Source organism: Hesperophylax consimilis, chromosome 19 (genome assembly GCF_061612785.1).
Source record: "Hesperophylax consimilis isolate HC1 chromosome 19, BYU_Hcon_1.0, whole genome shotgun sequence".
Lineage (NCBI taxonomy): Eukaryota > Metazoa > Arthropoda > Insecta > Trichoptera > Limnephilidae > Hesperophylax > Hesperophylax consimilis.
The window spans coordinates 9,773,478-9,787,748 of record NC_142854.1 but is presented as its reverse complement, the minus strand read 5'-3'; the positions used below and the strand labels follow the sequence as shown (position 1 = coordinate 9,787,748).

Genomic DNA, 14,271 nt, shown 5'->3' with positions numbered 1-14,271 from the left:
TCACACATACATCATTTGGCAGTGTAAATGATGATCTGCAGAGTCCGCCCAATAAAGTGATGGAACACCCCTTGGGGTTAACCTCTAGTTATTTTCATGTTTCTTTACTAAAAACTTGCCTTATCTCTCCAAATATCGATAGTATCAACTATCGATTCTGCACGAATGAAAACATAGTAAATGATACCTTACTCAACCTACTTTGTAAACAAGTATTTTTCATGAAGGCAAGAATTTTGTCAATTATTTTGTGCACTTTGGTACTAGTTTAGTTGTATTGTTTACGAGTAGCTCTCGTCGTATTGACATACATGTTCTGTAATGAGGACTGCATATTTTATAATTACTAACTAACCACCACGCTGTTCTACAGGGGTAGGCAGAGAGGACAGACTGACGAAGTACTCGGTAATCCTTGCATCATTCACATTCATACATCGTCTCATACATACTCTTCTGCTATTCTGACTCTTTACATGGCCCGGCTTCTTCTAGCATTCACGTCATATATTCTCCTCACACTCCTGTCTTTGTCCATTCGCTCTACATGCCCAAACCATCTGAGCATCCCTTTCTTAATCAGCTTTGATATATCAGATTACGCTAACTTACACCATGCAATCATACTTGGTTTTAAACAAATACGTCTTAGGGATCGCATCTCCACGACATTCATCCTGTGGTAGTGATATAATTATTTTGTTTCTGTGATAATGATATAATTGTTTTTAAATAATATAAATAAATGCATTCATGATAATGTGAACGGATGTTAGATCGTATCAATACATCACTGAATGCGATGCAATTCGGTGATCCTTATCGAGTGTCGATTGTTTTAATATTGAATAGTTGGTGCGCTGCGCATTGAAAAAATGTATTTCGCCAATGAATGGATGGAAATGTATAGATGATTTCAAACGATAAAGGTTTTTTATTAGATGTGTGTAAAAATTACTTCCACACATTTCTTAATCACAATCTGTATTAATTGTTTGCAATTTTAAATTACTTATATTAGATTAAGCATACATTATAACATTCGATCTGAGGCTAGGAGGTTGAACTGACTCTTTCGTAGCAAGACGTGACGACGCTCTTGCACAGAACGACACTTCATTCGGCCAGCCTCGTGACTCGTCGACTCTTTCTGCCCGGCCGCCAAAACCCTGTACGGCATATTTGCTTCCATTCTTAATTAAATTATTTTTGGAGCCGGTCTACGTTCCGAAACATATTCAAGATACTAAACAACTTTTATTATTCACGCATCGATTTTTTTACAAATTTGACCTAATTAATTCCAATTCGGACTCAATTTACTCTAAACCAAGCTTAAACAAAAACAAAAAAAACGTTATATCACAACATCGACGAAAATGTGATGTAAATTCTCCAGTTTCCCCGCTTGTGACACTAGTTTCCACCACACGTGTTGAAATGATAAAAATCAAAATTACCTACTCATTGCAATTATGTTTAGTAACAGAAATGTAATAGCGCTTTTGGGGTGATTTTTCAGAATGATATTAAAGAATATCTATAGGTATATATTAAAAAAGAGTATAAGTGGCTTTAATTTGTATACAAATCTACAGCTTTTTTCCGAATTTTGCATACTAGACCTACGGAACAAGAGAAAGGTCACTGTCTACATAAGATTTCGAAAACCCACCCAATCTCTTTTTATCACCCCTTAAAATTGATGAAATTTTGCACACTTGACGTTCAAAATAAGATAAAAATTACTTTCAATGTCTGATTTCGAGATCTATAACGTTCTAACAATATGAAGATCACTTTCAAAACATTATACCAGTAAATAATGTTTTATTAAAAAAAAAATTAGGTTTTAACTATTACCATAGGATGTGCCCTGGTCTAAATTAATTTCATTAACTTCAAAACGTTACTTATATGAAATATAAAATCCACGCAAATGTGAATGGTAGCAGAAGTGGGGGACACCCGAGGAAGACATGGCACAATCAAGTGAACTAGATTCTTGAGTCTAGCCATGTTAAGAGTCAGAATAATAGATGACTATCTATGAATGTGAATGAGGCAAGGAGTGTGTGTCAAGACCGAGTTCTTTGGCGGTCCGTCCTCTCTGCCTACCCCTGCGGGGAAACGGCGTGATGGTCAGTTAGTTTGTTATGTCGAAACAGTTGGGGCGAGAATCCAACCTAGCAAAGTCACACCTTGAAGTCCATTTCGTTACCCACTCTCCACTGTGGTCGCCTTTTATTTGGCTCGTGATTGAAGAGTTCATCTCATCGATCAAGATCGTTATTCGTCAAATCGAATACATTTTCAAGGCCATCATTTAATAATAATAGTACAATCAGTGTATTCATTGTTTTATAAAATGTATACTTGATTGTTTTTTTTTGTATTAATTTGTACTTGACATAATATTACTCAATGCCAAAAAAATCATGGTCTTATGCATGGGAAAATAATTTTTAATTTATAATTAATTTTTTTGTAAAGGTCGTAACAATATCATATTGTAACCCCATATTACCTACTATGTTCGTGTAGATTTTTTTTTCTAAAACAAACAAATAAATTATAAGCGCCTTACTAATGAACATGTTTCAAATTTTACATATCTGATAAACAAGCATTACTTAATCTATTGTAAATGGTTGTTTATCAGTTGTGTAAAATTTTAAACACTTTTATTAGTAAGGGAATAATGATGAAAAACAGTTCATTTTGTATCGTGCCGTAATTCGGCTGGTTTCTGTAGGACTTTTACTTTTTCAAAACGTGTAAAAAAAACTATATTTTATTTAGTAATAAAATTTAAACATTTATATCTAGTGTATGTTCTAAAACTACCATAAAAATATACTATTACCTAGTTACTAGAAGTCAGGATTTTTTTACATTGCAGAAATTCTCGGACTAACTACCATATGTATTCCTCTTTGCCCAGAATACTAATGGAGGGAAACAATTATACCAAGTCAGTGGACATCTTCAATTTATGTTTAAACAAATATAAAATGTTGTTAATGAAGCAATTCAGTTATGTACTATAAATAATGTATATTTCTTAATATTCTCATGTAAAAGCCCCGAAAAAGGGCGTTAATAAATAAATAAATAAATATTTGGACTTCACAACATTGAGACATAACACGAGAAAAACTTTTTGTTATATTATTGAAAAAAGTGCGTATAATATCTATTTCGTTTTTAGTAAACTGATGCGAATTTTAGGGTTTTGAATTTAACCACGCGTCGCTATCTTTTGAGTTAGTTTGTATTTTTTTTCGAAGGCTAATTTTAATTCGGACATGGTTCCATGATAACTCAACACAGTGACAATTCAACACACTTTTAAAAAGTGATATAAAGTCATTAGAAACGATGAAAAAAAAATATTTTTTTTACCCTAACCTAACCTACTTAACCCAGTTAATAAATTTTTTGTTTCATAACTTTCCATGACTTTATATAACTTTTTAAAGATGTGATGAATTATCATTGTGATGATTTATCCGGTCACCTTCGGATATACATACTTAAATGATTGACATCGGGCGATATTTTGATTTTTTTCCTATTTAAAATGTGTTTCCTAATAATATCTCGGTTGACACGTAAAAAAAAGACATTATCAATCCATTCTTTCATTCTTTGTTAGATTATAGCCCCCGAATGTTAGAATTATTCTATTATTATTCTTGTCTAAGCATGGATAAACAATAGCGTGCTTTCTTACTTCCTATGATCGCTATCATGAATATCTCACGTAATGAATAGGGTTAATGACAGCGAGGCGCCATAAACATGAGCTAACGGAATGTTTACATCATTGAACATTTAAATATTCATTAAAAAAAGATTAATTCTAATTAATTTATCAGGTCGATGACATGTCGTCAAAATGCGTCCACGTAATTTATGCAAAGAAACGTTATAAGGCTGTGGTGGCTTATATTTGTCTAACGTGAATTATTAATTTATAATTTAAAATTAAACAGTAACTTTGTAAACATCACTTATGGGTAAATACTTAATGCCGACCGGGTTTCGCTACAACCGTAGCCTCATCAGGGCAGTATAATACTAAAAATCTAAAAATTAAATTAACATGTGTAGATATCACGGTAGGTGGACAGTCTGAGCTACAGTGGAAGAGGTAGGGATAGTTGGGAGATTGGGAGGCGAGTGTTCTTTGTCAATAGGGAACAATCTGAGTATAGGGCTTTTATTTAGGTTTATTTGGTTGTTGATGACTTTGCTATTGACGTTTATGGCTTTCCTTAACTCTAACGCTTCTAAGTTATCCAACCTAAGACCTATTCCGTTTTTATGTAATAGGCTGACGCCAGTATTTTTGTCGAACGTATGGTTTGTTGCTATGAGGTGATTTGCAAATTCGGAGAATCCATTACTGTTTAAGCATCTTAGGTGTTCTTTGACTCGCGTTTTGATATTACGCGCTGTTTTGCCTATGTAAAACGCGGGACAGTCACTACATTGCAGTGAGTAAATACCTGAGTGATTTAACCGATGTTCTTTGTCTTTAACGTTCATCAAAAATTTACCTATACTATTGTTAGTGTAAAACGCTGGTTTGATATCTGGTGGGAGGTTTTTTATGCTTTTTTGAGAGAAATTATCGATGTACAAAATTCTACGCCATTGTTGAGGTTGATTATTATTAGTTGATATATTATTATTATGAGGGGAGCTGTTAAATAGAAATTTGCTTGTCGATAATCTTTTTAATTTCTTGTTTAGGATGTTATTGACCATATTTGCATTATAGCCATTATTAATCGCGATTTGTTTAATCGTCGCTAATTCTAATAAGAAGTTGGAATTTGATAACGGGACGGTAACTAATCTATGGATCATGGAATGGAAAGCAGAATGTTTGTGGGAGATGGGATGGTTAGATGAATTCATCTAACCATCCCATCTCCCACAAACATTCTGCTTTCCATTCCATGATCCATAGATTAGTTACCGTCCCGTTATCAAATTCCAACTTCTTATTAGAATTAGCGACGATTAAACAAATCGCGATTAATAATGGCTATAATGCAAATATGGTCAATAACATCCTAAACAAGAAATTAAAAAGATTATCGACAAGCAAATTTCTATTTAACAGCTCCCCTCATAATAATAATATATCAACTAATAATAATCAACCTCAACAATGGCGTAGAATTTTGTACATCGATAATTTCTCTCAAAAAAGCATAAAAAACCTCCCACCAGATATCAAACCAGCGTTTTACACTAACAATAGTATAGGTAAATTTTTGATGAACGTTAAAGACAAAGAACATCGGTTAAATCACTCAGGTATTTACTCACTGCAATGTAGTGACTGTCCCGCGTTTTACATAGGCAAAACAGCGCGTAATATCAAAACGCGAGTCAAAGAACACCTAAGATGCTTAAACAGTAATGGATTCTCCGAATTTGCAAATCACCTCATAGCAACAAACCATACGTTCGACAAAAATACTGGCGTCAGCCTATTACATAAAAACGGAATAGGTCTTAGGTTGGATAACTTAGAAGCGTTAGAGTTAAGGAAAGCCATAAACGTCAATAGCAAAGTCATCAACAACCAAATAAACCTAAATAAAAGCCCTATACTCAGATTGTTCCCTATTGACAAAGAACACTCGCCTCCCAATCTCCCAACTATCCCTACCTCTTCCACTGTAGCTCAGACTGTCCACCTACCGTGATATCTACACATGTTAATTTAATTTTTAGATTTTTAGTATTATACTGCCCTTATGAGGCTACGGTTGTAGCGAAACCCGGTCGGCATTAAGTATTTACCCATAAGTGATGTTTACAAAGTTACTGTTTAATTTTAAATTATAATGTCACATCACAAAGTAACCGCTTCATATGAAGAAATAATATTAATTTATACATTATTAGCGAAACGTGTTTCTTTGTCTAAGTAAACAGCTATTACAGTAGAAATTTAGCTAGACATAATACGCACGACAAATCTCTTTGGAAACGTTAGTTTCTTTCACAGTCGTGTACGTTGTATCGTGAAGTCGTGGATACTCGCAGTATCACATATAAAAAAAATCTGCCCCTGCAAACACTTGGCGGTGTGACGTCACAAACGCCCCCCGCGCGAATATAAACAAAATACCGTTTTGGCAGTAAACCAAAAACTATTGTACAATAGATAAGATTTTTCAACAACAGCCAATAATTTTGTAAACAATTTAACCTATAATTTTGTGAACATTATTTTATATGGTTATATTTTACACTATCTATATATGTACTTTTAATCTGTGTGTGTGTTTTTTATTTTTTATTTAAGACTTTATTTTCTATCGGTTCCATTTTTATGTTTTTCTATCATTTATATTTTTTGTATTCAGGGTGTAAAGGGACGTACCTACTTGACATATTATGAATGTAAATAAAATAAAATAAAATATTTTAAAAACAATTTTATTTTTTTTCCACATGTCGTCACTGTTCTCGGCCTTAGCTATCCAATACCTACTGACTTTTTATGTTTTTTTGTTGAAAATAAAAATAAAAAACATCAAAAATGTCACCGAAGACCAAAATTTAATATAAAGGAATAAAATGACTAACTATAATATGTTGTGTGTTCCCCAGGTCGCCACCGACGTGATCACACTGTCCGGTCTGAGCGGCGAGACCTGCACGGACGGTCTTGGCAACAGCGATAACAACAATGGCCTGAGCGAGGATAGGGCGGGAGACGATGACTGGACCGGCAGGCCGCCCTCGCCATGCGACGTCGCCTTCGAGAACGACAACGTGCTAATCAACGGCCGGAGCAACATCGCTGCGGGGAAGACGAAAACAAAGGTACAACCGTTTATTATTATTCATCTACCGGACGAGTTGTGAGTGAAGTTCTTATTATTTATTATACCGTAGCCAGCGAAATGTGGTGAGGATTCCATTGACAGCCAGGCGTACTGGGGGAGGCCCACCACTTCCCTGCCCTGTTTTAGATACTGATGGTACCCCTTCAGAGCTTTCGCAAGGACGCTAATTTGTATGATATAACGAGTCTACATTTAAAGTTTCAAAGCAAGACCTCCAAAATGTCCATGCATACGATGTTATTCGCAGTATGCAAGTGCTGCGTATTAGTAACTTGTTAGTAAGATCTACTCTATTTGGTTAGTTTGACAGGTCATTTGTACGAGGTATCAACAATAACAAGTAAAAATAATAATTTAAGCCACCTGCAAAAATTAAAAATATGAGACAAAAGAAAATGGTGAATTGTGCAGCTATTTGTGTGGTGGGGGTGTCGTCACCCGCTCCCAGGCAGTCCTAGGGGGAGAAAGCAGGGCATTGGATAGGTTTCACGAGGATGAGGTTCCGCGCCCCTAAACAAGGAAACCGGTTGTGCCTCGACGAAAGATGTAAGTTGGGGTTGGGAAGATCCCGAAGACCATGAGGAGAAAGCGTCGGAGAACCTGGAGGCAGGGCGGAAGGTGTACTAATATATCCATACTAAAAAAGCTATGCATCCACAATAGACTATCAACTCTCTGCCTACAGGGTATCTTAACCTACCGGCTGCGCCAGTGTGTTGTGAATGAATTCTTGAAATAATAACTCCATTACAAGAAAACACTGTCTTTATTCAGATTATAAAACTTTTATAATCAAGAACGAGTGTGTGGGACGGCCTGGAGGCCAACGTCCTCTATTGTGCTATCAAAATCTCTCCGTACCTTTGTACACACTATGGAGGGGCGATCCTCTATACTACCGACATGTGTCGGATAAGTCTACGACCTCTAACATCTATCCACACTAGAGCCACATATGCCTTGGAGAAACTCATGGTCACTGGCAAAGTGTTTGGCAGAGTAATATCACCAATTCACCTGTTGGAGTGATCAAGTAAACTTCGGCGCCCGGAGTGGATTGTTCCAATTGCACCCGCGTAGGGCCGGCCCTGCCGGTGCTAATTGGTCCTTGGTTCTCCACGCAGCGCAGTACCGCGAGCCTTGTCCGCCAGGGAAATTGGTGTAGGAATGAGGAAAAGACGAAAGATAATTAATTCGCGCGTGGTCTTCAATGGAAACTGGGGGCCTAGCATGAGCAAATACTACAAACAAGCAATGTCCGTAGGATATGGCTGTTTGTTATAAATTAATAATTTATTATTGGGGGCGAGAGGCCCTGGAGCATTTTACGACGTTTTGGAATGTTAAATTACGCATTTTATAATATCAAAAAAAATATTCACTAAAGTTCATAATATGAACTTTTTTACTTGTGTGTGTTGCCTCCTTTATTACGTCCTGCTACATGGGAATGGGAACCTAAGAATATGGATGTTAATGAAAACGAGCCGTTTCTCCGTGTATTTTTTTCGCTTGTTTAATTTATCGGTGACATCTTGAGATTCCCGCATTCATGGCTGGATTCAAAACTACATTGTGAACGACTGCTAACTGTTCGCATTTCTATGACGCAACGGCCTACATTAATAAACAGATTATAACTATATCATTCATAAAAATTACATATTATAAAAATCACACATTTTAGGATTTATGACGCTGAAAGTATTTCTAAAAAAATATTTAGCGCAGGATCATCAGCGCCTTTCGGAAAATTAATAACCTTTCTAATTACAACCGTTGTAAACTTGAAAAATTGCGACATCTATCAAAAATTTAGCAATAGAAATTACAAGTTCAAAATACAAAATCCTAAAACGGGAATTCCTCCTATTTGGACAGTCGACAAATTTCAAAAATGTACAATATGTATTTCCTGTACTAAATAAAAAATAATAATTCAAAAATGTAATTATTAATTCAAAAATAATTTTCAAACAATCAATTTCAATTGTGAAAATCAAATCAAATCCTAGTTCTACAGTTCATTAAACCTTAGTTAACATAGACAGAGATACGAATATTCATTATTTACTATTTTATTTATTTTTTCTTTTTTTCCGACTTTATATCCGGGTTAAATCTTCCCACAGGAAAAACTAAACCCTTCCACACACTTTTCCACAAACGATCATCTAGTCAATCCACATTATGCAAGTGCATTATATAAACATAATAAATACAAAACAATATAAGAACAACACGTCAACTCACCAGAGATCAAATGGGAAAATAATTCACCGACTCCAGATATTTTCGTAACAGAGGGTTCGGCTCGGTAGAACGTATTTATTTATTTTTTTAACACTTTTACAAAAAAAATTGTCCTTAGTGAACAGCTGATTACCATAAATTATTAATATAAGCCCTTTCTCTATCCAAACAATCTATAACACGCACAATATTATTGTATATTATGTATATGCAATTTACCGTAATCTAAGAACTTTCGTAAAGTATGTCTTGTAGGTTTCTTTTCCATCGAAAGTGGCCAAACCCGTCAGTGGCAGGGAAAACGCAAGAACCTTGTTTTCAATCATTAGATATTTGTACCTTTGATAGCTACAAAACAGGATGCTCAGAATCTACGACAGAGACTTAGTTTCACTTATATTCTTGTATTCCCACTAGGCATGTTACTTATTCAATCACTTTCTTCAAAATAATCTTTTTTATAATACATACCCGTTCGAGCAAAATCGAAATATTATAGCAGTAGTCGAATTTTGTATTTTACTAGCTGTACCCCGCCACGCGTTGCTGTGGCTCAGCACGTCTGTGCAGATAGGAAAACAATAGCGCGTGTTACTTTTACGTCCAACAGATGGCGCTGTTTTTTTTTAAGCATATTTTTACCTGTCACAGGTGATATCTATATAATATAGGTATATAAAAACACACGCTTATTCGAATTCAACGTTGTGTCAAAATTTCAAAGCAATCAGTGAAGAACTTTCAAAAATTTAAGATTTTGAACAAACTATAATTTACATAGATAGATTAGGTAACTACACACAGGATTCTACTTCATCTTTGACAATGCTGTGTAGAGGGTTTTTTAAAGGAAAATGAATGAACCTGGGTTCGGAAGGTTAATTAATATCTCTAAAAATGGGTTTTTTATCCTTATTCCTTGGCCCCTATCACGAGCGCATTGATAAAAGTTTTACCGACATTGTCGATTATTTGCTATCGACCACGTCGTCTAAATATTGCACTGTTGCTTCTTTAGCGATCTTCGCTTGGTGCTCGGGAGTGTTGATAAAAATTCAGCCTCCTTATGTTGTGCTCGGAAAACTCGAAAAGTAGTCGACTACTAATCGAATCTGAGGAATTTATAAAGATATTCTCAGAACGTTAATTCAATTTATTTGAGGTTAAGTAACGGACTTGGTCGAACTGAAATTTCTCCCAAAGTGGTGAATTTAATATTTTCTAAAGAATCGTAGCTAAGCATAATATTGCTGTTTGATAACGAAATTCCTCGAATTGAAACCTGTTATAGAATCTCGCATAACTTATCGAACTCCCACACTAACGATTAAGTTCACGTAAACATATTTTAACGTTAATTTAAGCTAAAAATCGCCGTACGTTGAAAATGCACCCATTGCATGAATACATTTTTCTGTGAAATGCACCCATTACATGAAAAAAATTTCTAAGAAATGCACCTCTTACATTAATACATTTTTCTATGAAATGCACCTCTTACATTAATACATTTTTCTATGAAATGCACCCATTACATTAATACATTTTTCTATGAAATGCACCCATTACATTAATACATTTTTCTATGAAATGCACCCATTACATTAATACATTTTTCTATGAAATGCACCCCTTACATTAATACATTTTCTATGAAATGTAAAAAATGGGAAAACAACTGAATTATGTAAATGTTAAGATGCTCATAAGGTATTTAACGAAAATAAAATATAAACCTGAAATTCGATTGGGAAATGCATTTATTTTATTGTATTCGCAACCAATCGAAATTTATGAGCTATATGTATCATATTGTGTCGATGAAATTATATATTTTGCAAACACGTAGACGTCAATTTTCCGTAAAGATAGAAATCTTTTTATTTTGTTATCTGGAAAATATTATAAATACCGATTTTAATGAGTATTTTTCTGCGTTCTTACCATTTGTTTGGTAGGAATAATAATTTACTGTGAATTCTGATAACGGAACAAGCTAAGCCGAAGTGTTTGGCAAATAAACCAAAATCAGTTGATGAGTCAACTTTACTATCTGTGATTTAGCTATCGCGTCGTCAACTCAAAGGAATGTCTTTAAATTATTGCGAATCATCTGAAAACTGACAAATATTTTGGATTGCTTTCAACCTAAAATTTTAAGAGTTTTATTATTTATTTGAGATAGCTTTTGAGAGTGGAATGCACCGATGTTCTTTAAGTACAGGGTTTTCCAATAAGAGGTGTTATTTAGATATTCAAAGAAACTTTTCCCGTAAAAGATCAATGGTTTCGTTGCTTGTGTGGCACGTAGCGCCGTCTTGTTGAAAGTAAACATTGTCCAGATCAATACCATCCAATTCCGGCCATAAAAAAATCATTAATCATCTCTCGATAGCGCAATCCATTCACCCTAACTGTTGCTCCAGCCTCATTTTCGAAAAAGTAAGGTCCAATGACTCCGCCGGACCATAAACCGCAACAAACAGTCACACGTTGAGGATAGAGAGGCTTTTCAACAATAACTCTTTGGTTTTCCGAGCCCCCAGATGCGACAATTTTGCTTGTTGACGAAGCCACCGTCAATGGAAATGGGCCTCATCACTCAAGATGATTTGCATTTGATTCACTCAAGTGAATTTTAATAATTTCAATGCGTTATTGAAGCGTATGTCGTTCCATTTTTATTAATGGCGAAGTTTCTACTTGGTAAATATTAAAAAAATGACAGCTCCAAAAATAACATCTACCGAAATAGCGGGCTATTCAAAATAACACCTCTTATTGGAAAACCTTGTAGTATAAAATAAAGTCGCTATCCGCGTCTGTCTGTTTGTGCGCTTAGTTCTTTTAAACTACGCAACGGATTTTGATAGGATTTTCACCATTGACAAAAATACAAAGACTAGTTATATTCATACTAATCGAACAAAAAATATAGCACACTCCAGTCTCGAGATGAAAAGCGAAATAACAAAAAAAGAATAGCCATTAACGAAACGTGAATAGATAAAATATTATTTTTTTTCACAAAAAAGAGCCTAACGCGAAATGTTTGTGGCAGCTGGAGACAGCTTGTCTAACCAACGAACCTATGTGCGATACTAGACGCACTAAATCACGTACAAGTATGTCCACTGGACCTAGTTCAGTTAAACCATACGCATTGTATCAGTAACCTTCTCTTTTAATTCATCTATGGTTTTCACTACCATTTAGAGAATTTCTTCCGGATGGTTTTTGTATATGTGATGCATGCATATTATATTTATAGAAAGTAGAGTAGAGTGTAATTAGTTACAAGGTGGAAAACGTCCAGTGGGCCGCTTCGGACACAGTTTTAAATTTGGGAGGCGGGTATGGGTACTGCTGGATAACCAATACCTCTGCCATAGTGTTAACGCCGAAGTTAACATTTGGCGTGAATTTATCTTGAGCGCCACCTGTTTTTTTGTTTGAGTAAGGGAAACAGGAAACCATTAATGGAATTTCAGGGTTTAAGTGGACAACGAGTGCTGGCATTCATAGGTTAGGTTATTGTAATAAGAAGATAAATTTATGAGTGTAAATTAGATAGATATAATTTAAAGATATGAGTCGCACAAAGTACAGAGAAGTGTTATACATCCTAATCTAGCTTTGGGCAAGAAGTTAATACGTTACTCGGGCATTTCAAGTCTTGTAATTATTGCGAACTGCGCCTTCCAGGTACGATGTCATCTTGTCAAAATAATTATACCGCTCGGGCGAGCGATGGCTTCAAATGGATTCTCCTTGTGAATCCATTTCATCGGTAAGCAGGTAGCAATTATGAATATTATCTGAGGTTCCAGAATTAGCGGAGGGTAGGCAAATTTACATCTTACTTGAGGATTTGAAGTGTGGCTTTGTATTGCCAATCCATTGGTCTTATTAGAGTTATCCTCGCCGGGATATTTAGATTGCCATTTTAATCCATCTGCCTTTTGTAAGTTGAAAATGGCGATCAGGCTGTGATCCGTCGTTTTTATGATTCCACGGTGCTCCAAGCCGTTGAACCAAAAGATAAAGAATGACGGCTCCTACCTTCCGATTCCAATCTTGCCACCTTGAAGAAAAGTGTTGCCAGGCGCATCCCACACAGTTCCTTTTATGTGGGGAAGGAGAAGTTCTTATACTTTGTTACGATTATATACGTAACAATAGTTCACCCCAAGTAGTTCGCTACGTTTTGTGACTTAGCAGGGGTGTCCAGGTTCACGGGGGTGAGGATTGTCCAGGTCTTGGCAGCGGACGCATCTGTCTGCCCGCCTGTTGTGTGGCGGGTCAGAGAGACTTATGGATGGAGATCATTTTAGCTCTTCAGGAGGACTCTCTCGACCCATCGCCTTGCACCGCAGTAGGTGTGAGAATCTCAAACAATCTCCTGGACACACCGATCCCCAGTTCTTCCTCTCATTCCTTTCCTTAAAACAACTTTGTTAAAAAAAATGAATCAATGTTTCGTACTAATCATTGATATTATAAAATATTTATAGGTTGTAAGAATTCAGGTTTTCACACATGAATTTTTTTCACCTGAAGTAGTCCTATTGTGTACCTATCCAGGGCGTCCCTCATTCGCTTGATCGTGGCATCACTTCCTGAGGCATCCCCGATTCACTCCTTTGTCCTTCCATCCGCTCTATGCGTCCAAACCATTTATATACTTTCACCTGAACAAACCCACAACATATTACACCCTGAATACTTGTAAACAGGCGTTATATGCCTATTTTAAGGTTGTTTAATGCATCATGCTATGATAACCACTCCATATTGTGACACTTAGGACGGGTTGTTTCGGAGAATTTGAACAATTCATCAAACTTCAACGTTCATTTTCAAGTTCTACGAAAGATTTTTTCAAGTTCTGTTTTATTTCAGTTTTGTCAAGCAACTAGGCTATGATGATATAATAACAAAACTTGAATAGGACTTTCACAGAACCCGAAAATGAACGTTGAAATTTGATGGATTGTTCAAATTCTCCGAAACAACCCGTCCTTAGAAAGAGAGCGCAGTTAAGTACATGTTTAATTAACTTTTGGAATAATAAGCAGTGTTGCGCTTCCTCCTATTCTTAAGCCATCACTTTGAACAACCTTGCACTGTCCATCAT

At 35.6% G+C, this 14,271-nt stretch overlaps 1 protein-coding gene across 1 annotated transcript in view; it reads left to right on the top strand.

Annotated features, from left to right (window-relative positions):
• The window catches only part of bif (protein phosphatase 1-binding protein bifocal), a 144,499-nt gene that overhangs the window by 93,925 nt on the left and 36,303 nt on the right, over positions 1-14,271 (top strand). The window contains exon 3 of the mRNA XM_089643163.1: positions 6,643-6,858. Within this exon, the coding sequence (XP_089499289.1) occupies positions 6,643-6,858 (216 nt within the window). The remainder of the gene's footprint in view (positions 1-6,642; positions 6,859-14,271) is intronic.